This window comes from Opisthocomus hoazin, chromosome 2 (genome assembly GCF_030867145.1).
Source record: "Opisthocomus hoazin isolate bOpiHoa1 chromosome 2, bOpiHoa1.hap1, whole genome shotgun sequence".
NCBI classification, from domain to species: domain Eukaryota; kingdom Metazoa; phylum Chordata; class Aves; order Opisthocomiformes; family Opisthocomidae; genus Opisthocomus; species Opisthocomus hoazin.
This window is the reverse complement of record NC_134415.1, coordinates 18,930,348-18,958,231: the sequence shown is the minus strand read 5'-3', so window position 1 is coordinate 18,958,231 and position 27,884 is coordinate 18,930,348. Positions and strand designations below refer to the sequence as shown.

The window sequence follows — 27,884 nt, the reverse complement described above, 5'->3', positions numbered from 1 at the left end:
GACGGCGCAGCGAGGCCGATGGTGGCGGCGGGGCGGCGGCGGTGGCCGCGGCGCTGGGGGGTGCCGGCGCTGCTGGCGGCCTACCTGGGCTACGTGGGGCTGGGCGCCGGCGTGCTGCAGGCGCTGGAGCGGCCGGCCGAGGTGCGGGCGGCCCGGCACCTCCTCCAGCAGCACTGGGGGCTGCTCGCCAACCACACCTGCCTGCGGGGGCCCGCCCTGCAGCGGCTCATCGAGGTGAGCCCGGCTGGGAGCTGCCGGGGCAGCGCTGCCCCCGGACCGGACCGGACCAGACCGGGCCGGGCCGGGCCGGTGGGGGGGGATGTCCGGAGCTCGCCCCCCGCTGCTCCGGGCCCTGGTTTCTGTCTGCTGCTGGAGGGTTTCTTTCCTTCTCCGCGAGTTTTTAAGCCACGCGTCCCGCCAGAGACAGAGTTTCCCATGGTGCGATCATTACCTGGGTCTCATTGAAGGTGGGTCTGTTTTGCTGTTGAACTTGCAAAGAACCAGTTGTAATGAGTGACATCTCGCTAGTGGAAAGACTAGGAGTCGTGGTAAGTTTACCTGGGTTTTGTACTAGTGTCAGACTTCTTCAGCCTTCTACTCGTTATTTGAAGGGAAATGGAAAAGCCCTGGTAACTCAATGAGGATGTCCTTGAAAATGTGTCTGGTGGTGTCTGCAGGATGGCTGCAAAATGCGAAGCAGGACCAAAGGCTGTCGCGTTAAAGTTCAGGTGGAGGCCTTTTATGATACAGATATGAGCAAAGTGAGATAAACAGGTTCTTTCCTTTCTCAATTTTTGTTTGAAAAAGAAAAACCTACAATATTGAAGTGACTTGAATATTTACCCAAACCATTCTAGTTCAGTAGGTGCCTATAGCTGAGTGTGTACTGCTTGCTTTGGTCCATCTGCCTCAAATAGATGTTGTCAAAAAGACTAACTTGTTTTCTTGTGAAAGCAGTGTTTGATGGTGGCTGAAACTGTGGTTACTGGTCATTAGATCTCAAAGGACCTAAAAGGGACTTGGATAAGTGTTTCCCATTTTTTTCCAGCAGGGAGAAAAACACAGAAACCCATCAAACAGATAATCTTCTCAGGAGTTTCAGCATGGCTCTGGCAGACAAAACTGTGCTGATAACCTACGCCAGGCTCTCATCCCTTGACTTTCTAGGTAGTAAATTCTCTGGGATAGTCAGTAGTACAGTGAAGATATGGTATATCTGGCCCTGGAAAGCTACCATGGTATCTACTCTTATAATTTATATTGAGTGCTGTGCTAGCTGTGGAATATAAATGGTCAGAGAGAAGTGAGAAATACACCAGAGAAAACCAGTCTGGCACTTCATAAAGGCAGCTTCATTCAGCACTGGTCTGTTGAACAGTGATGGCTGGGCATGGCTCTTGCCATGGCGTTGGAGGGGTTTTGTTTGATGAATGGCGGTAAGGAGGTCATATAGTGGAGAGAAGATGATCACAACTGAGTAGGTAGAAAGGTCTCTCCAATATTGTTCTCATGGTTTGTTTTATTGTAGGGTGACCTCTACTAATTCTTAATACTGTCTAGTAGTCAAGGGAACAGGACAGCCACCCAAATCCCTTCAGACCAGACCCTGTTATAGTACGCTGTGCGAGTACTTAGTTGCAACCTCAGCAAGCCTTAGACGAGGAAGTTGCAAAGAAGTTTTGTTTTATTTTATAGAGTGTCTGTGTGTGCCTTCATGCTTTGAGAAACCATAGTCCTGAGTTTGAATGGCTTTGTGTGTTATTTTTAATAACTTTCACAGTGAGACGTTAATCTTAAACAGATAATCCAGGGGATTGCTTCTTTCCTACACTCTTTTCTAATTTCCTGTGTGGCAATTGCTTGGATGCTTGAAAGGTGATCAAAAAATGAGATGTTCTTCTCTACAGTAAGTTGTTATAGCAGTAAATTGCACGTAGTTTATCAGACAGTGTCATCGCTGGCCCTCTTCAAATAACAAACTTGTATTCTAGATACACAACTGATTATTTGCTAATTAAGAAAGACATATAAAGAGTGTTTGTGAAAACATAAAGCAGTGTGCGAATTTTAATTGCTTTGACATTACTGGTAGCTCCTCATTGTTTTCTTAAAGCTCCTTCATCCTAGATAATTCTAAACTCTATTTATTTTAAGCGTATAGGGGCCAATATGGAATAAAATCCCAGTTTGCTAAGCAATGTACAAACATCATTTTACAACTTGTTTATTGCTTAGTTCCTAGTTACCAACCGAGAATGGAAATCCACTCTTCCAGCCCTTGCACAGATGGAGAGCAATAGAGACCTCCTGCTTTGGGGCGTTAGCAGGAGAGCACGGCATGAAGATGGGCAGGAGGAAAGGCAAAGGCCAATAGACCATGCTGTGGTAGTTAGGCAAGTGAATCCTCTTACAGTGATTTCTGTGGCCCAGATCCTTGCCAGGGAAGAAGTGATTAGCTGCTTAATGAAAGACAGAAGGAGATGGAAATCGCAGACGATCAACAAAAACCAAACAGCAGAGGAGAAAGTGTTAGAAAGTGTGTGACATCAGTAGTGGTGGGTCCCTGCTTCCCACCTCTGTTTTTTTTGGCCTGGAGGACTGGGTGGCTCTTCCCCTGCGGAATGCTGAACAGTTCCATATTTTCTAAGTAGTTGAGGGCAGCATATGCGAATGCTTTATGTACAAGCAAACAAAAAAATGCATGCATGTGTTTATACATATATGTATGTGTGTATGTATATGGGGAAGATTGACTTGCATTTTTCTTAGCTTTCGTTACTTATGCTTAGAACAATGACAGCACAGGGGACAACAGAGGGACTCTGGCCACGTGTCCCTCTGCTGTGCATCCAATAACATCTACTCAAGAAAGACATAAGTTTGGTTTTATTGACCCATCTAACTGTAGGCTATTTTTCTGACATTGTATAGAGTCTGTGACGTGAACACTTGCTCACCAGAAATAAAACTGAGAGCAAACACATCCTCAAGACCCATTAGGTAACATACAAAGAGGGCAATATCTGGCTTTTTATTGTAAATATGCTGGTGGTCTTCCATGCCAGAATTACTTGCTGTGAGGTCACATCAAAGAAAGGTCTCAGTGATGAGACTCACAGAAGATGGAAACAGAGGCAATGATAAGGCAGGTTTCAGGTAATATAGCCTCAGTACGGTGAGGAATGGTGGCTGGACTCGGCTGGGGAGAAAAGTACCAAGGAGTCTCAGTCCAGGCAAAAATGAAGTTGGTTCCAGATTTGAGAAGTGTCCAGGGAGTGGGGCTGCGTGCACAGAGGGCACTTTCCATATTGGCATATCTCTTAGAGCTGAGACCCTCTCTGACCTTTCGGGAGCAGAGGACACCTAGCCACACTCCTCAGTGGGACACACTTCAGTGCGTAAGGCTCTGGGTTTTACTGCGTAGGGTGAGTGTTTACATAGCCCTGCTCCAGCTGAGTTGTTCCCCAAACTCGCTCCTTTTTCTGCATCATTTCAGTGGTTTCAGGCACTGGTGTAGCTATAGCTGCTGTATTTCTTGGTGTCTCTTTAGTCAGGTGCTTGTTTGTATGGCCAGGCTTGGGACAGTGCACTTTCTGTGTTAGGCTGTTACCATGACATCCTTTTCATGCTACCCTTCCTTTTTTGCTATAAAATTTTTTGCTGTTACACATGTATTTCCCTAATACAACTGCTTTCTGTATTTATTATATTGTTTTATCCACTTTCTATTATTGTAGATGCATAATGCTATTTAAACCCAGTTACTTACATAACCTGGTAAGGAGAAAACAAAAGTTGAGCTAAGTGAAATAATTTTTTTTTTTTTTTTTTTTTTTTGTCTAGCAAGATTTAAGGTATAATGAAAAGGATCTAATGCTGAAGGGCAGGCTATACACAAAGAACCTGCAGGCGGATCTAGACATTGTTATCTCCAGAGTCAACAGCTGGAGTGACACAGAGAGTTTTAGTTACTGCTTACAAGAGCAACGAGGTCCCAAGTGACTGAAAGATTCTCATCAATGCCTTGACTTGCACCGACATTGACCCAGGAGAGACTTGTACCAGCTGTCAGGAAATACAACCCTGCAAGGACAGATTACTAAAATCATCTTGTCCACAGATGATGCAGCAGTGAGTAATTATTAAGGGTTGAGAATAAGAGATCACCTGTTTGTGATAAGGGACTTTAAGGAACAGCATTGCCTCTTGGTATTGTGGAGCAGTGACATCTGTATAGAACCCACTTTAGTCAAATATCCATTGGCTTATCCCTATTTCATAGATGAAATAGGGTTGATCCCCTGTAATTGTTCTTCCCGATGTCCTTCTTATCAAGATATACTACTAATTTGTTTGTTATAGCCAGTTCATTCTTCTTCAGACCTATTAATTAAAAAGAACTGTGGGTATATTAACAAGAGTGTGCATTCTGTGCTTATAATATCCTATTATAGTATACCTTTGACAGAAGTTGTTAAATAGAAAGTATTCTGTAAGGTAGTGGGCTAGTACTGTATTGCTGGCCTTTTTGGAAGGCAAGAAGAAGACCTACTTATGAACTGTTGTTTTTGGTTAGTTGACTCTAGTTGTACCCTCAGCAAGCTTGCTGTAGACACCAAACTGGGAGGTGTGGTAGATACACCGGAAGGCTGTGCTGCCATTCAGCGTGACCTGGATAGGCTGGAAAGCTGGGCAGAGAGGAACCTGATGAGGTTCAACAAGGGCAAGTGCAGGGTCCTGCACCTGGGGAGGAACAACCTCATGCACCAGTACAGGCTTGGGGTGGACCTGCTGGAGAGCAGTTCTGCGGAGAGGGACCTGGGTGTCCTGGTGGACGACAGGTTAACCATGAGCCAGCAGTGTGCCCTGGCTGCCAAGAAAGCCAATGGGATCCTGGGGTGCATCAGGAGGAGCGTGGCCAGCAGGACAAGGGAGGTTCTCCTTCCCCTCTACACTGCCCTGGTGAGGCCTCATCTGGAGTACTGTGTCGAGTTCTGGGCTCCCCAGTTCAAGAAAGATGAAGAGCTACTGGAGAGAGTCCAGCGGAGGGCTACAAGGATGATGAGGGGACTGGAGCATCTCCCCTACCAGGAGAGGTTGAGGGAACTGGGCTTGTTCAGCCTGAAGAAGAGAAGGCTGCGAGGGGACCTTATAAATGCCTACAAATATCTGAAGGGTGGGTGTCAGGAGGATGGGGCCAAGCTCTTTTCAGTGGTGCCCAGTGACAGGACAAGTGGCAATGGGCACAAACTGAAGCAGAGGAAGTTCCGTCTGAACATGAGGAAGAACTTCTTCCCTCTGAGGGTGACAGAGCACTGGCACAGGCTGCCCAGGGAGGTTGTGGAGTCTCCTTCTCTGGAGATATTCAAGACCCGCGTGGACAAGATCCTGTGCAGCCTACTGTAGGTGACCCTGCTTCGGCAGGGGGGTTGGACTAGATGACCCACAGAGGTCCCTTCCAACCCCTGTGATTCTGTGACTCACTCCTAGGTCTTCTGGTCAATGATGTAGCATATAGTAGCTGTGCTTAAAAAGAGAAGGTTGAGGGGGAAGCGCAGGACCTGGTTATATTTACGTGCCTCTGCCTAAAGAGAGATGTGCTTTGATCTTATCAAATTCTCAGTTACAGCTGGTCAAGCTTCTTGGGAAGTAACAAGTAAGAAAGTGTAGCAAGCTGGAATTCACTGATGACTGTCTCAATAACCCACCCAGCCAGGCAGGTTTGAAAGACTACTAGTGGCAGCTACCTAAAGGAGGAGGGCTCCTCTAAAGAGAGAAACAGTAATACTTGTCAGTTGCTTGAAGATGTGGGTTACTCTTCAGGTACTCATTCATGATACTCTATCTTTTTTAAATGCAACTAAAAGAAAAATAACTACTAGAGAGAGAACTTCTCAGTTTTACAAGGATGATGCAATGCAACCTGCTGTGCTCTGTTCTGTCGATGATTTAGGCAGTTCCTTTTAACAGGACCTATTTATTTCTGTTGCAGCCCAGCTCTGAAATTACTTGTATCATTGGGGTTTGTGAAGCAATTGGAATTCAGCAATGCTTTGTCCCATCAATCATGCCACAGATTCTTCCTTGATATAAAAGCTTAATTTTCAGAAAAATACTAGTGGTTTAGAGTAGCATTGGTTGCCGCATTACTGTGCTTTGCTATGTCTCTTGCTCCTTTTCTGTTGAAGAGTTAAGTCTAGATGAATTCTATAAACCGTAGTGCAGACCCAGCTGCAAAATAGAAGCGCTTTTGCCGGTAGGGTTCATTTAGTTTAGAGGAACTGCTACCAATCATACTAACAAACACTGGGGGAGGGGGCCACAGTTATTTGATCAGGTCTCAGGTTATTCAAGTGACATGAAGTTGAAAAAACAGCTGGATTCCATTGAATTCATAATGTACCTTGTGCTTGCTCTTCTTTTGGTCAGAATTCAGGTAAGTTTCCACTCCAGGCAAAGACAGGGGATGAGAGCTCATGACTGGAAAAGGTGTGTTTCATAATCTATTTTTTAATTATTTTGAAGTTAATTGACCTTTGTCCTCACAATCTGAGACCAAGGTTAGTGTCAACTGTTTCCTTCTGATTTGCAGCTAGTATTCTGTGAGATATAAATGAATATTTATATACCAACATTGCACAGAATTTCCAGGGCACAAAGTTTATGTGAGTTTGTGTTTTCTCGTTAGTCTAAATGGTAGTTTGGTGCCTTGGGAACACCTCCTTTTCCTTATTGATAGATCGCAAAGGTGAGGAGAGGAAGTGTCTGAAATGAGGCAAACAATTTTCAGGAGGGCACGTACTCCCTGGAAGAGTTGTTTTTTTGTATATGAACACGTAAACGTCAACTAAACTTGGAAGGGAAGCTTCTGGCCCAAGTCCATTCACACTCTTCTTTGCCTGCCTTGAGAACTGCTTTCAAACACTATTAGGAAATATTGCAAAGGTATCATGAGATTACCATGAACTCTGGCCAAAATGCCATAGTTCAGAAGCACAGGGCAATAGCAGCGACTGGAGCTGTGGTTTGCAAAAGGGTCACTTGTTTGACTCCTTCCTTGATACCTTCCTCCAGAAAAAGTGATTTGTCTCTTTCCCCCCTCACCCCTCAGAAATAAGAAATTTTTATCTTGAGAGTCAGGAATTCTTATGGAGATCGTTGGTAGGGTCATAGTTTTCCAGGGCTTGAATTCCTCTTTTAGCTTTATCTTGCTGGGGGGGTGGGCTGGTCGTGTTGGAGATAGATTAGGGTTGGTCTGCGTTTTTTTGGGAAAGAGAATCACAATGTTCTGAAGATTCGTAGAGATTGCAAGGCAAGTAGTGTCTTGGTTTACTTATACACATGCATTCATTCCTTATAGCTGATCTTAAATCGCTCTGTTGAAAGCTGTACCCTAGTGACGTGCAGTTGTGACTCAGCGCAGAGGTGAAAGATTAAATTTTTAGCTGGCATTAAGGATGTCAGAGTAAATAGTCACCTTTTGCAGTGCTTCGTGATGAGAAGCTGTGCTGCAGCCCTAAGTCAGTGGTGGAGGGGCCCACGCGTGGTGAAAGGGTTTCAGAAGAGAGGAAGTATGTAAGCTGAGAGAGCTGTGAGTTGCCCAGAACAGAGAACACATCACACGTGGTAAATGAGAGACTTGTGCGTACAGCTGAAGGATGGAGCAACAGCGAATAGAAAAGAGTAAGCCTACATTTTGCAGGGAGGAATAAGATGTAACTTTTCAACGTGAAGAGGGAGCCGAACTCTGTAGGCTGAGTCTGCATTAAGCTTCTGGATACTTAGAGTGTCCTGGTGGAACCAGCAATCTCACTTTTTGTTTTTTTGTGGGTTTCTGTTTCTCTTTATACTAGACAATGTGAACAAAAAGTGCTCTCTTCAGTGTAATTCAGTTGGGTGATTTAATTTTTGCTAGTATGACTGCAACTACATTGGGTTTGTTGGCACAAAGCTGTGTAGATTGGTGAGACTTCTCTAGGATAGATGAGGCACTCGTCATCAGTCATTTGTGGAAGTACAGCCCCAGAGCTGTAAAGGGCTAAAAGGCAGTCAGGCAGGCTGAAGCAATGAGGTTTTTTGGTTTTGGTTTTTTTTTTAATTCCAACAAGGAGACTGGGACAATGTTTTCCTGCAGGAAGAGCCAGTAATAATTATGCTAATTGATAGTAGAAGAGAAAGAAAGAAGGGGTATTGCTGCCCTTAAAAGAGTTTGATAAGTCAGAGATACATTGGATAAGGGAGTCATCAGAAATCCACAGCTTCCTCATGGAGTTACCAGTAAGCTCGAATTAAAGGGGGAATTCCCTGCAGAAGAACATACAAAACTAGGCTTTGGTTTGTACTGGGCTATAATGGTCTAACACAGAGTGTGCATGTGCAAGCTTTAGTTTATGGTGTTCCTAACGGAAACTTTGGAGTTTATGGTTGAGCAAAATGGAGCTGGAGGCCAAATCTGGGTATTCTGAGGCATGTTTTATCACAAAGGTAACAGAACAGACATCTACATTTAAACAGACTGCTTTGAATGGAAGTCATGCGATTTTTTTTTTTTTAATCACTAGCTATGACTGTTTGACCATGCAAGTAGGCTTTGCATAGTGCTATCAAGAAACAGAACAGCCTACTTGATGAGAAAATGTGGCACCCTGCAAATAGATTTTCATTGACTCCTGAGGCCTAAAATCTGAAATATCCTATACAAGTTACAATACTTTCCATAGAAACTTTTGTCTGCAGTTTCAAATGATATAAGCATTATCAGCTGAAGATGTAGTAGTTGTTGTGAACTCTAAATAATTATCATTTTAGAGGTGGGTGAAATAAGTGCAGAGAATGAAATTACTTTTTTACATTGTGTAACTTGTCTGTCAGTAGAAACCAAAGCGGAACTGAGTTCTGTTTCTTTCTTGTGATTTTAACCACCCACATGTTTCCTTCCTATTCTTGAGTTGCACACATGACCTTTCAAGTTCCCAAAATATCAAGCCCAAGCTCCACAACTTCAAGGTTCTTTGTGTTTGAGCAGTTGTTGGTATTGACTGAGGTCTTGGATCAGGCAGATATCTGCTTTTGAACACTGGGTTTGAGATGCTGCTTCTACTAGGTGCCTTTTAATGCATCAGGTTTTGGAGCAGACACTGTAAAAATTGCTATCCTCATTAAGAGAAAAAGGCAAACCTCTAGGATTTCACCTCAAAATTGGTGTAGAGCAAACCAGAAAAGTGTCTTTGGTTCTCAGAAAGGCAGGCTAAGTGAACCAAACAGATGTGACCCAAGGTGTGTGATTCTGTTCCTCTTTAGTAAAGCTTGAACCCACAGGCCAAAATATGCTTCAGGGTTTTTTTGAAAATCATCAACAGATAAATATTTGTGCCTATTCAATGGAAAAAACAGGGAGAATTCAGCTGTTCTGTTCGAGTGTTTATTAGCTGGGGTTTTCCTGTGTTCTGACAAATTATAAACCACTTGTAATCTTTTTATGAAAGAGCACTAGGCAAAAGCATGAGTCTAGAGGAATGTCTTAAATTAGGACAAGGTATACACTGATACCTTCCTGAATGCTCTCTAAGCCTTCAGGAATTTGCAGTCCAATGACTTCATGTGCCAGAAATAGCTTCCTTGTGTTAATGGCTACCTATGGATTTCTCTTACATGACTCCACCTCTATGCACGCATCTGTAGGAAGGCAAGCTCCATTAGTTCTACTGTTCTGGGAAGAATCAATCTTTAAGTTACTGTCATCATTGTTGCTATCTGTCAAAGATTGATTCTAGACTTTTTATAAAAACATTTTTACTTAAGAATAAAAGGACTCCAAACCAGAAGCCTGTATCCTTAACTCCACCCTTTAGGAATCATCTCCTTTAAGGAAGGCATGAGTAGCTCTTTCTTCTTAAGAGTAATGAACTTGACACTGCTCCTGTGAATGTCTGTCTATTCAAGTGGCTTTGATTTGCGTGAGTACTCGGTGGTGCTGTATTGGACTGTGACAGGTGCAGTGGGCATAACGGTTAATGATGTTATCTGGATGTTTGATAACAAGATCTAACAAGGAAATGCTTAGCCAGAGGCTTACTGCTGGAGACTCTTGAAGACCTACCACAAGCATGATAAGTGGCTCAATCCCAGAAACAGAAAACAGCTGGCAAGCTGCAAGCTCAGTGCTTGCTCTTTGCCAGTGAGGAATAGTTACATGGTACTTTCCCTCCTATTGAGATGAGTGCAGGATCATCATGCTGTTTAATGGAATACTTTAGCCTATCTGCAGACCCTTAAGAACAAAAGCTGTACATCCTGGCAGTAGCATCACATCAGGGAAGCTTAAGACAATGAGTCTGGGATGCTGCACTGTTATAAATCGCTGCAAAACTAGCATGGGTGCTCACAACCGCTCAGTCTCTTGGTCCTAAACCATGCAGAACAGAAGAGGTGCAATGATGTGAAATTAAATATTTAATGATGTGGTTACTGCTGCTTGCTTCTCACATGATGTCATGTGCAGGCTGCTTATTTCCCCTTCTTTCCATTTCTTTCAGCTGATTCAGCCACGGTTTCTTACAATCCTCTCTGGTTCTTAAGTGTTTTTGGCTTTAAAAATGGGATGTCATTTGTAATGTTGACTGCTGAGCTTCTATCATGGGGAAACGGACAACGAACATGCTGCTTGTGTAGGCTTTTTGAGTCGGTCTGATCAAGCTGATGATAAATTTTTCTGAGAGCTGGACTGTTGCTGTTCCAGCAGGTATACAGGTGTTCAAGTCTAACTACATGCCAGTCAGTCTCAGCTCTGTGCCCGGCAATGTCATGGAGCAGATCCTCCTGGAAACTGTGCTAAGGCACAAGGAAAATAAGGAGGTGACTGGTGACAGCCAACATGGCTTCATTAAGGGCAAATTGTGTCTGACAAACTTGGTGGCCGACTACGATAGGGTTACTGCATTGGTGGATAAGAGAAGAGCAACTGATGTCGTCTACCTGGACTTGTGCAAAGCTTTTGACACTATTCCACATGACATCCTTGTCTCCAAATTGGAGAGACATGGATTTGATGGATGGACCACTCAGTGGATAAGGAATTGGCTGGATGGTCACACTCAGAGTTGTGGTCAGTGACTCAATATCCAAATAGAGATCAGTGACAAGTGGCGTTTCTCAGGGGTTGGCACTGGGACTGGTGCTGTTTAACATCTTTGTCCATGACATGGACAGTGGGATTGAGCGCACCCTCAGCAAGTTTGCCGACGACACCAAGCTGTGTGGTGCAGTCAACATGCTGGAGGGAAGGGATGCCATCTGGAGGGACCTGGATAGGCTTCAGAGGTGGGCCTGTGAGAACCTTGTGAAGTACAACAAGGCCAAGTGCAAGGTCCTGCACATGGGTTGGGGCAATCCCAAGCACATATACAGGCTGGGCGGAGAATGAGTTCAGAGCAGCCCTGAGGAGAAGGACTCGGGGGTGCTGGTTGACAAGCTCAACATGACCCAGCAGTGTGCATTCACAGCGCAGGCAGCCAACCGTGTCCTGGGCTGCAACAAAAAAAGTGTGGCCAGCAGGTCGAGGAAGGCGATTCTGCCCCTGTACTCTGTTCTGGTGAGATGCCACCTGGAGTCCTGTGTCCAGCTCTGGAGCCCTCAGCACAGGAAAGACATGGCCCTTCTCTGGACCTGCTCCAACAGGTCCACAAAGATGATCAGATGGCTGGAGCACCTCTCCTATGAGGAAAGGCTAACAGAGTTGGGGTTGTTCAGCCTGGAGGAGAGAAGGCTCCAGGGAGACCTTATTGCAGCCTTCCAGTACCTGAAGGGGCCTACAATAAAGCCGGAGTGGGACTTTTTACAAGGGCATGTAGTGACAGGACAAGGGGTAATGGCTTCAAGCTGAAAAAGTGTAGGTTCCAACTAGGTATAAGAAAGAAGTTCTTTACTATGAGGATGGTGAGGCACTGGAACAGGTTGCCCAGACAAATTGTGGATGCCCCTTCCCTGGCAGTGTTCAAGGCCAGGTTGGATGGGGCTTTGAGCAACCTGGTCTAGTGGAAAGTGTCCCTGCCCATGGCAGGGCGGTTGGAACTAGACAATCTATAATGTCCCTTCCAACCCAAACCATTCTATGATGCTTACAACTGCAGAGATCATAGGCTACATAAGGAAAGTTTGAGAGAATATCAAGCTTTTTATTTTCAAATTTAATCACTAGTTTCTGGAAGGAAAAAAAACTACAGATCATGTGTATAAATTTGAAGTATCTCCCTTGCCATATGGTTTAGTCTGGGAGTTATTTGATGTTCATGGGGACTGTGATTCCCGACTAGGCCATTGTCTGCAGAACTGTTTACACTGCTTAAACCTGAGGCCAAGTATTGTCAGAGATCAAGGAGAACAGAGAAAGGTCAGAGCCTGCATCCCATACAACCTGACAAAACTTGGTGCAGACATCAGCCTTGGAAGAAGGGGGTGGGGGGCGGGAAATTACACACAAACTATTTGAAACAAATAACACCAGAGGCTTGTTGATACAATTTTTCCTATGTCTTTTTTTTTTTTTTTTGGAGGGGGGGGGAACAGAGGAGAGGCTTGATTCTTCCATGTCACTTATGCTGCATAATAATTCTTACTGTGAGTTTTCCCGCTCCAACTATGGCAACAGTTCACAGAAGGAACTGTAATGTAATAGAGCATCTGATCCTTAGCCCTTTTTAGGGCTCTTTGCTGTCTTGTGCAGAGAAGAGCGTGTTGTCAGACTTCAATAGATTGTAATGTGACCCTGAACAGTATAAATCACCTGGAGTTATGAGTAAATGAAGATTTTTCTGAGAATGCAACTATAAAACAGTGTTTCTTACCTGGAAAAATACATTGATCTGAGCTGCTCCTTGCTCTTAGTGTGAGAACTAGTAGCTGTGGAGAAAAGAGATAATGTCCTTGTAGCCAAGCTGCTGCTTGGGTCTGTGGAAACAGTTTTTAATTCACAGCCCTGTATGTTAGTATATAAATCACTTGCAGCATGTTACATCAGTAAAATGGGACAAAGCTTCCTTGCTTTGCAGTATTGAAATGTTGGTGTGCTTGACTGATAGATACACAAGCTACAACTTCTTTGTAAAACCCACTACTGATGCAAATCTAACCTGAGAGTGATTCCTTTCATGGTCAATGGTGAAAGCTGTATCAGCAGCCTTATTGTTAGGATAGAGATAACATTATTTGGTATCTGCATGTCTTTCTCAGAGGTGATGAATTTTATGTATTCTTGGCTACACTTTGCATTCAAGGATAATCATCTCTCGAGGATTCCTGGTCAGTGGCTCTGAAATGTTTAGTGTACGTGCTGTGATTAATGTTGTTTTGGACACAACTCAGTTCAATGTCATTAACTTTACTGGCATGAGAAGTTATAGTCAGATGTGGGCACTGTTAAGACATCTGATATTTTATTTTGACATAACTGCGCAGTTCAGCGTAGTGACTTGAGACTTTCTCAGGTGGATTGAACACAACAGGGCATCGTGCTAATCAAATCTATTCATACTTATAGTTCTGATGTGGGGACACATTGCCCAGTACAGGTAGACTTGCCGTCCTGTGTAGTCTGCACCTCCTACATCATACCACATACATTCCTCCCCAGTATAGACAAGAGATCTGTATCATTTACATGTGCATGTATATTCGCTACTCTGGGACTTCTGCCATCAGAACATCCCATCTGGAAACACTTTCTTTTCCTAATGAATATGTCATAAGGTAGTCTTGACTGTCTGGCTAGGCTTTCTCTTGGTCGTTCTTGCCCTCCAGTCTCTTCCACATTTACCTGTATGATCTACCGTGTGTGTGCAGCTTTAATTTGCTCTGTAGGTGCCCTTTCCTTAGAACCAATATGCTGGCTTTTGGCTTTTCTGACCTCTCAGCTCTTTGGTCTCCAAGGCACAGGATATCCTCTATTAAAGGGGAAACAACAGAGTCGGAAGTAGTTGTAGTTTGTGACTTTACCAGGCAGCACTGGAAATGCCAGTCACATGAACTTGCCATGAGGCAGTCTGTGGGTCTCACATTATTGTCTGTTTGCAGGGTATCATCCAAGCCTACAAGAGTGGCATAACGCTCCAAGGAAACACCACTAGTCTGGGCAGGTGGGACTTCCGTGGGTCGTTCTTCTTCTCCATCTCTGCAATAACAACCATTGGTAAGAGTTCCCTGGTCGCAGGGCTGCATTGTAGGTGGGAAAGGGGCAGGAATGAGATCTTGTATGATCAGACGCTGCTCCAAACATATGGGGCTTCATATAACTTGTCTATATCATGCAACAGGTGAGCACCCAGGAAGCTGGGCCTAGAAATGCTTTGTCAGTGCCAGTGCAGTAATGATCTCTAGCTAATTAGATACAAGGATAATCAGCTCGGTACATATTCCTACTAAGTGGCTTTTGGGGCCTGAACTAGTACCACTTCATGGTGCCGCACTGCCTGTACTTTCCCAGACCTAGTGCTCTCTGAGAGGTCTGGGGTGGATTGTGCATTGAAACAAGCTTTTCCTGTTACAAGGAGAGGGAAGGATTTTGAGAAACTCTTAATACTGGCTGTAATGAAGGCTGTATTTGTTCTTTTTTATTACTACGTATATTAGATGAGGACATGCTTGTATAGGTGAAAGTCGTATAGCTGGATAAATGAAACAATTCAACTGAGTCAAGTTTCAGCAGCAGAGTAATGCAAAGCCATGAAGGAATGATGGAAATAAGGGGGTGGGGAAGAGAATGGAAACAGTAAAACATATTTAGGTACAGTGTTACTTAAGGTAGATGCTATTAGTTATTGTCAGTGTATGCCACCAGTCTCCAAAACCATTAATAACTTGCTCTAACATATTTTTCTTACTGTGTCACCCAGTATTATAACAAACATGGGTGGAGAGTATGTGGAGAGATGGTTGCTGAATATCAAAAAACTCTCACAGGTTTCCTGATTTGTGTTGAATCTGTCAGCTCTCTTCAATTTCAAGTACCTTTTAGATTGAGAATTTTCTTTGTGGACTCAGGTGGAACATTCTTTTCATTTGTGATCCTTATTGAAGATATACTGACTTCAGAACACCAAGCCCCGAAACAAGAGCTGAGAGGTGTTTTGTTTTTTTTTTTCACGGGGGTGGGAGGGGGAAATCTCCAAACCTTTCTGAGACTCAGTACGCCTTTCTGCCCTGCTCTTTTGCACATGCTTTGTCTTGGTTGAGAACTACGGTTGGTGTGCTGCCGTACCAGGGACGGGTTGCACCAGACGATGGCAGTGGAGGCTCATTAGACAGCCTACACAGGCTGTGGATTTCTAGCGTAGACCCTGGGCCGTTCCTCCCAGCCTTTGGTACAAAGCAGCACCTGCTCAGAGCTGCATTGCTTGCCTCTCTAGTTAATCCTGATTAGTTTCTAAGCTGTCAGAGTGACTCTGTTTTACCACAACCAATTTAAGTTAACCACATTCATTTGAAGAATCAAATTTGTCATGTTGCAATATGAGGGGATTTGGTGATGTTGAGAGATCTAGACTAAACATTTCTGGCTGTTACTCTATGAAAGCCCAAGCTACTCTTTTTTTTCCTTTAAGTAAACTCCTTGCCCTGATGGTGGGGGCAGAGAAACTACTTGAAAGCAGGGGGCAAATAAAAAAGCCAAATATTACAGCGTTCTATGTCACCATTTTAAAGCTGATGCTGTAACTCTAGGAACTTGTTCATGATTTTGAGAATGCTGTACAAGTATTCTCTCTGTGTGGAGAACTTCAGACAACTGGGCCCTTGACTTTTGCTTTTTCAAGTTACATTATTAATTCCATGCAGGTTAGTGTCTTAACACTCTAACAGTAAGTTGTAGAAGAGGAAAATACAGATGGCCTCACAGAGCCTCACCTGGAGTCTATTACCCATCCTCTTTTCTTATGCAAGTTCTTGAGATAGTGGCTGGTTCAGCCTCATTGACCCAGACATCAGTGCATGACTGAGAAGTATAATTGATGTCAAGTAAAGAAACAACAGGTCCTTTCCAAAGAACTTGAAGTTCAGAGGAGTGGTTCACAGTAGGAAGCTTTGTGTAAAGGAATGGCTGTGGGATAAACACAGTTGAGAAGGATTTTTGAGAAAGTTTTGTTGGTGTTTTCATGCCTTATGTGGCAGGGAAGAGCTTATCCCAGGCTGCTGCACGTCCTTCTCTGTCCTGTTTGTCTCTTCCATATTCTTTCTCCGCACCTAATGCTCTTCGTGCCTTGCTGGCCTCATATGAAATGTAATGTCTTTGGCTTTTGCATCAAATATTTCTTCCTCAGTCTTCTCAAACAGCACTGCCAAAGCCATTAACAGATGCTCTTTCCACTCTGTCAGCTTCTGTTTTCTGCTTTAGGTGCTTTAAGCCCTTTCGAAAGACTTGATGTGTTTGTCAAGTCCTCACCAGAATATTCTCTCACAGAGATACAGGAAGGGATGTTAGTTTCTTTCCCCATTTCCACCAACTGGCGGCCGTTAGGTTCTTTCCCCACTGACACAGTTTGAATCCCCATGTCTCCTGTTGCAGCATCTTCTGTGCCACACCCTTCTTCCATTTAATTGAGAGCCTCATCTATTTCCAGTAGTGATTGAAAGCAGTATGCAAATTTTGCTTAAAAAGCACAGCAAAGTTCTAACCTGCAGACTGGACACACTTGGTACCCTAATCCCAAAGATGTAAGGAACAGAGGCGTATGAATCAAAATCTGTTGTTTAAAGAAGTGCCCCAAAGCCGATGTAGTTCTTGGCCAATCTTATAATTTGAACGGAACTGCATTTATTACTTTTGGTCATATGGGATGGGCAGCCCTGGCCTTCTGCTGATTCTTTCTCCCTGGTGTGACACTTCTGTGCTTTCTTCATTGCTGTCTTTTACATGTCATCCCAGATAATGTATGTTATCTCATTTCCTGCAGCTATTTCCATAGGAACCCTCTCTCTTCAGTGTCTTGAAGAATCATTTTCAGAGTTCCTTTACAGCTATAGTACTAAACATGATTAAAGAAAGGGAAGCTGATTTGCTGCTGGTTTTATCCCTCACACATCTTTATCCCTTGCTGACACAAAGTCTCTCCTTTCTGTGTTTACTCTGCTCCTAGTTAGTTTGGAGTAATGGGGAAGAGGTCAAAGCAAGTTCAGAGTGGGGCACAAAGTGAAAGTTCCTAAAGTCAAACCACCACAGGGTGGTGTAGTTCCAGAGAAGGTGCTAGGGAAAGGGTTTGTGATGAGACTGAGGTGGTCTGGGCTAGCCTAGGAGTAGAAGGAAGAGTATTGTCCTCTCTGGCCTGAACTTCTCCCTTCATCTTGGGTGGGTGGATGCTATTACCTAGTGCTGCCTTCTCATTTTCTGGCAAAGCTCAGTACTCATTTGTATGAATTTCAAAGGCCCTTTCTAAGTGTAAAACAAAATAGTAAAAGCAAGTAAACCATCTCACAGTGAAGATAGGAAGGGGAAGAGCTTTCTCCTGTCCTTCCCTTCTCTAGTTAACACAGTTTAAGAGCTCCTAACAGCAATTGTCTGAAGGATTTGGGGGGTAGTGAAGAAGCAAGGGACAACTATTGAGTGAGGGGTGGTATTCAGTACATTGTCACAGACATTTAGTATGTTGCCACAGAGGGCTCCCAGGGGAGAAAACAACAGCCAGTTCAGGGCTGTGAAGACGTGACAGTGTAGGGCTTTGGATCAGCAAGAGTTTCTCTAAGACTTTGACCCTCTGTAGTATTGCCTAGCACGTGGTGGAGCTCCTGTGAGAAATGGCCAGGCTGCTACCTCTTGCTGGCTGACAATCCACTGGGAAATCCAGTTAACTACTTTGAGACGTCAAGTTGCTTTAAAACATAGAATAACAGCCTAGGGCCACCTTCACATTTGAGTCCTCTGTGGACCTCATGTTCGTTTAGAGCTGTTCTCTGCTGAAGAGCCCTATGTCTTTGGTGCGTTGATCTTTTTCTTGTCCTGTGGCAGCTGGCAGAGCTGCTCCACAGGCTGGGCCAAGTGGGAAGTGGCACAATGGTCTGTGGGAGGTCACTGGTGGATATGGGGCTAGCACAGCAACATCCTCTGAGCTGACTCTTGAGCACTGACTTGCATGGTCTGCTTTCCTGTCTGCATGCCATCTCGTCCTGTTGAGATGAAGCCCGCTACACAGCTTCCAGTGTATATACAGTGCCAATATAACTAATAAAAGAAGGCTGCAGTACTCATCCCAAGCATTCTTCTGGCTTTTCACTCGCTGTGAAGGAGTGCGCAACCAAATTCTGCTGTTGCCTGGAACTTCATAGGCCTAAAACTGGTAAATAACTCAGTTCAAAGGGGAGAAGTAGGAGAATTAAACCAAATCTCCTAAAAAATGTGTAGAATGCTCAAACCACTGATAAAGTTTCTGGTTAGAGAATTGACTCTTCCTCAGCTTTTTTTTTTTAAATCTAATTCTGTTTTTTCCACAGCTGAAATTATTTGGTGAATTTGCAGATGTTTTTCAGCCTGTGAAAGACAGGCATTTTTTTCATTCTAAGCACTTTTTCCCTAAAATACTCTTTTACATCCAGGCAGTGAGAACGGGAGCCAAACAAACCCCCCATTGTGGGTAGTAGGAAGATGTTGCCTCAGCTGAACCAGGAGCACTGCAAGTAGGATACTGTCTTGTGAATGAAGACATCTTTTACTAATAATCTGTTAATCGCACATCAGACTCCTCCTCTTAACAAGCCCACAGAGCCTCTGAATCCCTTACATACAGGAATGTAATGGGCAAGCAGGAAAACAAAACTGAATTTACTTAATATGTGTAACAGAACAACATGAGTTAAAGCATGTGGATATGAACATTTAGAAATAAAACCACTCATTTTGCTTCTTAAGGAAGATTGAGTTACGTTGCACTTTATTTCAAAGTGAGAGAAGCTATGCAGACATTTAATCCAGCTGCTTCAGTGAAAACACTTACACTTGGACCTCTCTGTAGTTTTTCGTGAGCATCCTTTAGTATCTCTCAGTGCAGGCGCGTACCAGGTGGCGTCCCAGTGGCAGGCTCAGGAGAGATGTGACACAGCTGCCAGTGTAGTTTGTTGTAGTCTTTTAGCTTTGTTCAGATCTTCTAATATATAGCCCAGAATGGTAAGATACTAATTACGCTCATTCCATTTACTGAAGAGGGTGAGTCCCATTTACCTATTCCTGCTTGAGTTGTGTAACAACTGAGGTTTATGTACAACTAGGTTGGCATCTATTTGTCTAGTCCAAAGGCAAGGGTGTGTTGTCGGCCAGACGTAAATCGCTGGCCATTTTGCATAATCTAAAGTATCCTGTGTTGTTTGATCAAACTTTGTATCCTGTATAAAAAGCTAATGGGACATGACTTTTTGGCATATTTACAGCAACTGCTCACCAAGTCTTCAGGAAATTGTCTTGAGCTGCTGAGCCCAAGGGAAAAGGGAGCCAGATAAATCATATGCAAAGCAGATCTGATGTTTGGTGTGCTGGGCTTACTGTACACACTGGACCTTCTTACATCATTGAATTTGCTGCTCTAAATTAAATGTAATGTACAGCTCATCCTTAGATGCCCTCCAGTCATCACTATGTGGGGTGCCCAAAATCCTGAAGGCCGCTGTGCTTCACAGTGCCCTGAGATCATGGACCTTTCTTCTCTTATTTCATAGTTTTTCTCCAGAGACTGTATAACCCACAAAGCTACGGTAAAAAGAACTGCCCAAGCCATTACACAGTCTTTTTAAACTTGATATACAAGGGGAAGAAGGAAAACAAAACAAAAAGCCTTGGGAATGGCTGGTCATAAATGTATGTGGCTCATGTTCAGACTCCAGCCTTACAGTAAACGCCCCCCAGCTCTTTCTCCTGGGTCCAGACCAGCCCACAAAATACCCTGAGTCCATAAAAGAGAAGAACTGGAACCAATCCACTTAAATGTGGTACAGCCAGTGTGAAACAGATTACAGTAGGCACATATCCTTTAAATTCCTTAAGATGGGATCATCTGCGAGATGTACTTGCCTGCCTGTCTCTCATGTACCACACCTGTTAGTCTAGAAATGGTGAAAGCTAGCAGAAACCAGCAGTTGCACATGGTGGAGAGGAAAGTGCATAAACATCACAGAGCTGTTTGTAAGTGAAGAACGTAGCACTGGAATTAAGGCTGCTGTACAGTCTTAATTTAGCCCCGTTGTCTGACCATATTTCAAAATAACCTCTAGTTACATAACGGCATCCCATTCATGCCAGGGGATGCTCTGCCTCCTCCCAGGGACAGCCTGCTGGGGACGTTGCTTTGAAGGTGTATTGTATGTTACCTCATACATTAAGCACAGGGGCTCACAAATCATTCAAGCCTGAAATTATTGGAGGGAAAATCCTCCAGAGAGTAACGTTTTGAATTTGGGGGAGTAGGAATGAGATGAAAAGACAGCCTATATACACACTGTGAAAGTTTTCTGCCAGACCCTTTTACTAGGGGGTAGTTTGCCAGTGCATGTGCATCATTAACTGTTTATGGAGTTGTCCACAGCAAGAGATTTTGTCAGCACGAAACTTGGCACAGAATGTGTAGATATTCCAAGCTCTTAATTGCACGCCTTTCTACGTTGTTGGTCAGTGGCTTTCTGCAGCTGGCATGGGACAGAGGTTAGTGAAGGAATGGTACTCTATCTAGTCAACTGCAGATGTTTGTGCTCTCACTTCTCAGGTACAGAGCCCATCTCTCAGACCTCTCCCTCCTGGGGCCTGCTGGCTTGCCTGGGGCTACACCACCTGCAAGCGCGGTGGCAAGGCATCAGTGGTGGAGGCTTGCGCTGAGCCAACAGTTGGGTGTTGCTGGGAGGGGATGGCATTATTTGTGGTGCAAAGATAAGTTTTGCCAGGATATGTCAATCTTTTACATGGATGTACACAAATCTCTAATGAGCGGAGGTGATTTTGACATGTAGTCAAGGCCATAGGTCTCTGGGTGGCAAAGTCACTGTTGAAATGCTTGTCATGTGCTAGACCTTCCCCTGTCTTAAAAAGCATCCTGTGAAAGAAACCAGAGTTAAATCTGACTTTCCTGTAGCGTAAAGCACTTCAAACTGCAGACGTGCACTTCTGCAATTTCAAAGGACATTTTTAAAAGAAAATGTGGTGAATAAAGACAAATATTGCAGCAGGGATAGTGAAGCTGTGATGGTCTAAGGATACAAGCAAGGCTGTGCTTGCAGGGCAGTACCTTTTGTTACACCGGTTCATATGACTAGAAGAAAAAGGCAGAATTTCAAACGTTTGTTTCTTTAAGTCTGAAATTGAAGTATCTTACTCAAGTTAAATAGAATTTCTCCAGGTTTATTGACTCTAGGCAAACATTTTGACAATTTAAGCTTAAGGTGTGTTTGGTACTTTTGGCGCAAAAGAGGAGCGTAAGCAAGGAGGCAACATTAAGTTCATTAGTCCTGTGGGACAATGGTAGAAAAAGGTGGTGGTTATAATTAAAACACTATTGTTGTGATTCAGAGACCATCTGACTGCCATGCAGGATCATTTACCAGCAAGACCCATGCCAACAATGCTTACAAAAACTGAACTAAACGGAAGGTTTGCATTTACGTCAGATCCCAGCCAGGACAGTGGGTAGGGGAGAGGAAATTCACGGGTAAAGGGAAAAGGAACTAAACAAAATTGGCAGGGAAAGAAATGTTATTTTCCAGCCTACAATAGGATATGACAAACAATGGATGTAATTTACGGTTATTTATAAAAAAGGTCCTTTTGGAGCAGTGACCTTCTCATCTAACTTTTGTAGAAGATGGAGGTTCACCCCTCCAGGGGAGGAGGGCAAGCAGAGAACACTTTTAGATTTAACACCTCATTCCTCCCTGCCTAGGCTATGGGAACCTGAGCCCCAGCACTGTGGCTGGTCGAATCTTCTGCATCTTGTTTGCGCTCTTTGGGATCCCCTTGAACCTCATACTCCTGAACAAAATTGGGCAGCTGATGCTGTTGGGAGTTCAGCGTTGCGCCCGTCGCCTAGAGGAGGTGTTTCACTGGCAGGTAAGCAATATGGACAGGTACGCCTCACCCTCAAGTTCAGGAAAGAGAAGACAGAAAGAGCATTGTCTGGTATTTGGGATCCCCTGACTAACAAGGACAGCCTGCCTAGCTATTTGGCCAAAAAGGCAATAATACTCAGGAATAACTGGAAGCAAATAAATTTAGTTTATGACAGTCCTATGAGGTGTCAGATAACGTTGTTTATTAATTGAGGGAACTTCTGTGATGGATGGCTTCCCCTACAGCAACAGAAGTGCCAGAGAGTTAGAGCCCTGCGCAGTCCTAGAATATCTGGTCTATTTATGATCAGTCGTAGTTAGAACTGCATGTAAAAGTTACATGGGAACATTTGTGGAATAGGCTTTAAACTGGCATGGATTCAGGACTCATGAAGGGGATGCCCAGTTTGTGTTGACTGGGAGAGCCACACTGTTTATTCTAGTGGATCGTCACAAATGTTTTTGTGGGTTTTTTTTATGGAGTCCAGCATCATCTTCAAACAGAAACTGAGCTGGACTTTCCCTGCCACACTTCTTGTGACAATCCCTTCTTTTTTTTTTTACTGTTTTACTAGAAAAAAGCTTCCCTCCTGATTAAGACCTGTGCGCTGATAACTGGCTTGTTGTTGTTCCTCCTGCTACCTCCCTTGTTGTTCTCTGACAAAGAAGGCTGGTCTTATGAAGAAGGTCTCTACTATTCCTTCATTACCCTCAGCACTATAGGGTTTGGAGATTATGTAATTGGTGAGTAGTTGACATTTCATTGCTTTCATCTAGTAAGTATTAAAGCTAAATGTGTGCCATGTAAAGCTCCCAGCTTGGCAGTTTTCACCGCTAGCAATCCAGAGACCTGATGATAAATGTGTTGTGGTAGGCATTTGACAGGTTGGGCAAGACATGATTTCTGAGATAGCAATGCCACCTGTGGAAGAACAAAGAAATCATTTCCCAGTCAATGAGTAATCTTCCAATGTTCAGGTGATCTGCCCCTCGAATGGGTACACCACCAGACCTAGAGTGCTACGTTTTTCATCACAGCAGTTGCTGATGGTGCACTTGGTGATGCAGAGTAGCATCTGCTTAAAACTAATCACTGCTGACACACTGGAGCACACCATTAACAGACAGTGACTATTTCCTCTGTCAAAACCCCAGACAACTGCTTTCTAAAAGGCAGCTTAAGTCACTTAGGTGTAGACTGACAGGCACCAGGCACAGCCTAGTTTTGGTTGCCAAAAGCCTTTGCCAGAGGAAATGGGTTTGGACCAATGCCCAATGCATTTGCTGAAACACAGGACACACCTTTTTGATAAAGACTTTCTCATTAAAAACAAATTGATTATAGAAACACATGCACCCTTGAATCCCTGCAAGACAGACTAAAACACCTTATTACAGATTCTTTATTTTCTTTTCTTCATAGTGCTTGCTTGATGCTTAGACAACTTAATGGTGGTTACCTTAGGACTTGTCTATAATGCATCAAAGTCATGACTAGAGCTTGTGTAGGCACACTTAAATCAGCTGAAATGAAGTTAGATTGGGTAAGGGTAGCCAGATGGAGCTTAACAAAAGCTAGCCAGTTCAGCATCTTGCTATGCTGATTTTATAGATGGTGCTGAACTCTGTGCTGCAACAGCTTTACTTCTCTCAGTTCCTGATAACTAATTCTGAAGCTCTTCTCTAGTATACCTCCCACTTCCAGGCATACCTTCACCTATGTGGTACCTTTGTCACTGGCATACTGCCATAGATACGCTAGGTTCAGTATGGGAATAACTGAATACGTCAGTGACCGGTGGTATGTAGAGGCCAAACCATTCTGGCCTTACAATACTGTGTGTGTGGCTTATGTCTCAGCTTAAAAATAAGCAGGGCCAGGCGTGGGTTCAAGTGACTGTCACTGTTTTGTGGCTGTCATGCTGTTACCCCACTAGTGTGGTCTCTGGCACTGTTCTGGACCAGGTAAATTCTGAGGGATATCACATGCCAGGAGCGATGCCCGATGTTCACTTTGGACACAGCTGCTCTGTTTAGGGGCAAATATAAGCCAGGCTATGGCACTTGGATTTGAAGTCACAGAGTGGTCCCTAGACTGTTTTATTTAGTAATATTAAAGTAGCTTCTCTTACTGGCACTGAAATTTGTTAATTTACACAATCAGTAAGCCCTTCTGTTGGAGGCAGGGTTCCATGCAGGTCCTAGACTGCTTCTGATCTTCTCATCCCCAAGACTGCATCTATCAGATGGCGTTTGTGGATAAAGCATTCTCCTTGGAAGTCTCAAATAGCTCTTCCCTCTTGTTTTCACTTATTATTTAGAAGCAAACAATTTTTAAACCTTTGAATTTAGCATTGGTGAAAGGTGCTTGTTTGAAGGATGAATATAATGCCCTTCCTGATTGAAGTTCACCTTGATGTAGAAAGCCAGTCCAAAGAGTAGGTACCACAGAAGTGGTTGGTTGCTCCCAAACATTATCAGTGGCTTAGTGACAACCTCAAAATGTCTTGTGGTCCCATTATATTAAGAACACATATGATGTGGATTATGTATAATAATACCAGGTAAATGGATGTGAAGGATTGGCTGTTTAATATGGCTCCACTGGCCAGTTACTACTTATCACAAGCTTGTAGACAGTAACAGTTCGTGAACCACCATTTGGGAACTGCTAGTCTATGCAGGTAATCACAGGACAGTATTTCTACATACAGTCAGTTACAGATGATAAATAGCTGAACACCTGCCTTTGGATGACCCATTTCATCCTAGCCATGTGTGCACTTTTCATTGGAATGTGGTGTGGAGTGTGGCCTCCAGGTTCACAGACGTACCACCTCATACGTGTTAAGTCCTCACACTGTGTCTCAAAAGTGTCAGGTGTCCTGTAGTATCTGTGCTGCAGGTACTCAGTTGTAAAGTAACAAACCTTCCTAAGGCAAGGAAGCTAAAAAATGAGACCTGAGAAGCAGCAGAGACACTAACTTAGCACCTAGCAGCCTCTTTGCACTGAACAGTGTGGAAACACAACCAAAAATATGGCTTTGCTCCAAAAGCATCACAAAGCACCTCGCTGAGCAACCAGACAGAGGTAGCATAATTTCAAGCTGTCTTCCAAGGTTTGGTTGTTCTTAGAGGTTTTAGGATGGCTCAGGCCCCTTCCCTCCTGCTCTTAGAGACTCACTCGCTTGTATGTGGCTTAACAAGATAGATACAACAGTACCCAAAACCCACCTACCTCTCTGCTTGCAGGGGACCCCTGTGACATACTAATATAATATTGTGACACTGAGTGATAAGTAGGGAAATGAAACTGTGTGCTTAAATGTGAATAATTACACTTTGACATAGATGTAATTTTGGATTTAATTTTCTTTCTCATGGGTAATCTTTACAATTGCTAGGGAGTTCTAGGCTGTTGCTGACATGTCATGAAACATACTTGCTTGTAACGTCTGTTCACATGCTAAGTAGATTGCATACTCATACTTTATGCAGAAATCACTAATATTAGGTCGTATTTCCACTGCCTTTGCTTTACGTGTAATGTCTCCTGTGAGGCACTCTTGATCCGATCTAGAAATATTTTGGATGATTCTCTTGTAGGGATGAACCCAGACCGTACCTATCCAGGCTGGTACAAGAACATAATCTCTCTGTGGATCCTCTTTGGGATGGCCTGGCTAGCACTGCTTATCAAATTTTGCATCAACGTTCTAGAGAGCTCCAGTGACTTCTGTCAATGCAGCAAGAAGAGCACAGAGATGGCAGAAGACTTAATGGATGGTGACAAAAATAGTGTGTCAGGACTTCACGATGTGGAGATCTGCAATGACAAAGACACAAAAACAAAAGGATCAGATGAATCTCACACCTAAACAGCTCCTGCAGAAGCACTCTAGGGAAGAAACATACCTTTAGTGTCTTTTAGGTTTTAGTGCACCAGAGATGCACCACTTAGAAATGCAGGAATGGAGCTGCTCTGACATTCATATGGGGTGGAAGCTTGCTTATTGAGCTTGAAAAACTTCTATTCTGAATTGAACAATGACAACAAAATGTTTCATTTGCAGCAGCACCAAGAATTACCAACGGGATTCTTAGGCAAAAGTAGGTTTACAGAGGTATTACCTAGCCCCCCACCTCAACATATGAGGTAAACTGACACCTGTACGCAACACTAGCTGTTGTCCTTCTCTTTGCACCAAAGTTCTTGTAGACTGATTTTACATATGGCATTCTGCAAACACCACAACTAGAAAAGGAATTGCCATTTAATACAGGAAACAAATTGCATGTTGCTAAAAGACTTCATGAAAAGTGCTATTTAAAGGTACCTGCCAGTTGCTGCAAATGTGCTCCATCACCTATATGCTTGTGCTCGCCAAAGGTGGTAACAAGCTTTTTCTCTCTGATTGTTGGATGGCGATGAGGCAGAGCTTGTAGAGGTGCCAAATAGAAACAGATCATTCAGTTTTTTAAAGGAAATTTCTACATCAGAGGTCTGCTAATATTAAAAAGAAGCTAGGTATTTAGGCTATTCCTTACTCCAGAACTTATGTAGGATCATCCTTTGTAACGTATTATGTAGACCAAAAGTCATCAGCTAAACGTGACAGTTCATTTAGATTTTTATTTTGACACATCTTGGAAGCCTGGAAAGGAGGAGTAGAGGCAATTTTAAGTGCCAGTGGTTCCAATGTTATGCATGCCATGGACAATGTTAACAAGGGCTACTTTAATCTAGAAACAGACCGAAGTTTCTTCAACTGTGATCAAGAGATGCTATTCTGATGAACTTCTCATGTCACAAATGAATAATGTATCTGTTCTAGCTAACATCTTTTATATAAGCACAGCTATCTTTTGATCTGTGGAATGCCAGAGCAGCTTATTTGACCTTTGTGTCAATCATGAAACAAATTTTTTTTTAATTCTATTAAATTCGCAGGAATCTTTTGATAAATTATGCCATTTATAAAGGCCCAACAGAGTCTAGCTCCTGCTGCCATTTATACACCCCTATCTAATCTTCTCCTTTTCTTATTCCTGTTGTGCTACTTACATCCTAGAGTGTTAATTTTGAAAGCTTGACCATAGCAATAAACCATAATGAAGCATTTGGGTGAGCCTTCAGCTTCTGCATTGAACCAAGATTCCACATGGACAGTGAAGATGACTGAAAATGCAGTCTCTTGGAGTATGGGACTCAGGATTTTGAAATATCCGTAGCTGGCTTCACAAAAATGCACTGAGTGAAAAGTTTACAGTCTTCAGGAACACAAGTTCTGGAGCACGTATTGTGAAGATAATATTTCCAGAGCAGGCCAGTCGGAGTGTTGGTAAGTGGTGGAACTGATTACAGGAGAAAATGCAGGAAAGGAATCTGCTGGATGAAACTTTGTTAGCCTTTTGTCAGCCTTTGTCATTGGCCTTTTACTGCCTCCATAGTAATAAATGTTCTCTCAAATACTGTTTCAATGGGCAGCAGAGATAAGCAAGGGAAGTAGTGGAGATATCGAGTCATAGTTGGGAAACTGGTGCAAAATAAATACATTTCAATTTTTGGACATTGTGTAATTTCCTTAACAGCCTTTAACAAACTTTTCTATTTCTTCTATGTTTTGTCTTGTTTATTTTCACTGATGGATACACAATGTAGGTTTTACTAATGTTGATAAAGGGTTGGCCTGCAATAGGACCCTAATTTCTTTAAAACTAAGTGAATCACAATTACACAGCATAAAATGTGATACCTTTTTATGCATATCCTTTGCACCTTTTTTCAGGTTCAAAACTTCTTTTTCAGCTTTAACTTGAAATGT

General features: G+C 43.3%; 1 protein-coding gene across 1 annotated transcript; it reads left to right on the top strand.

The window, feature by feature from the left end:
- The first annotated feature begins 18 nt into the window (after positions 1-18).
- On the top strand, positions 19-27,884 carry KCNK17 (potassium two pore domain channel subfamily K member 17). The gene is made up of 5 exons (XM_075445759.1): positions 19-234; positions 14,068-14,182; positions 21,894-22,060; positions 22,635-22,803; positions 25,666-27,884. Exons 1-5 carry the CDS (start codon positions 19-21, stop codon positions 25,935-25,937), a joined length of 939 nt encoding a protein of 312 aa, XP_075301874.1. The 3' UTR covers positions 25,938-27,884.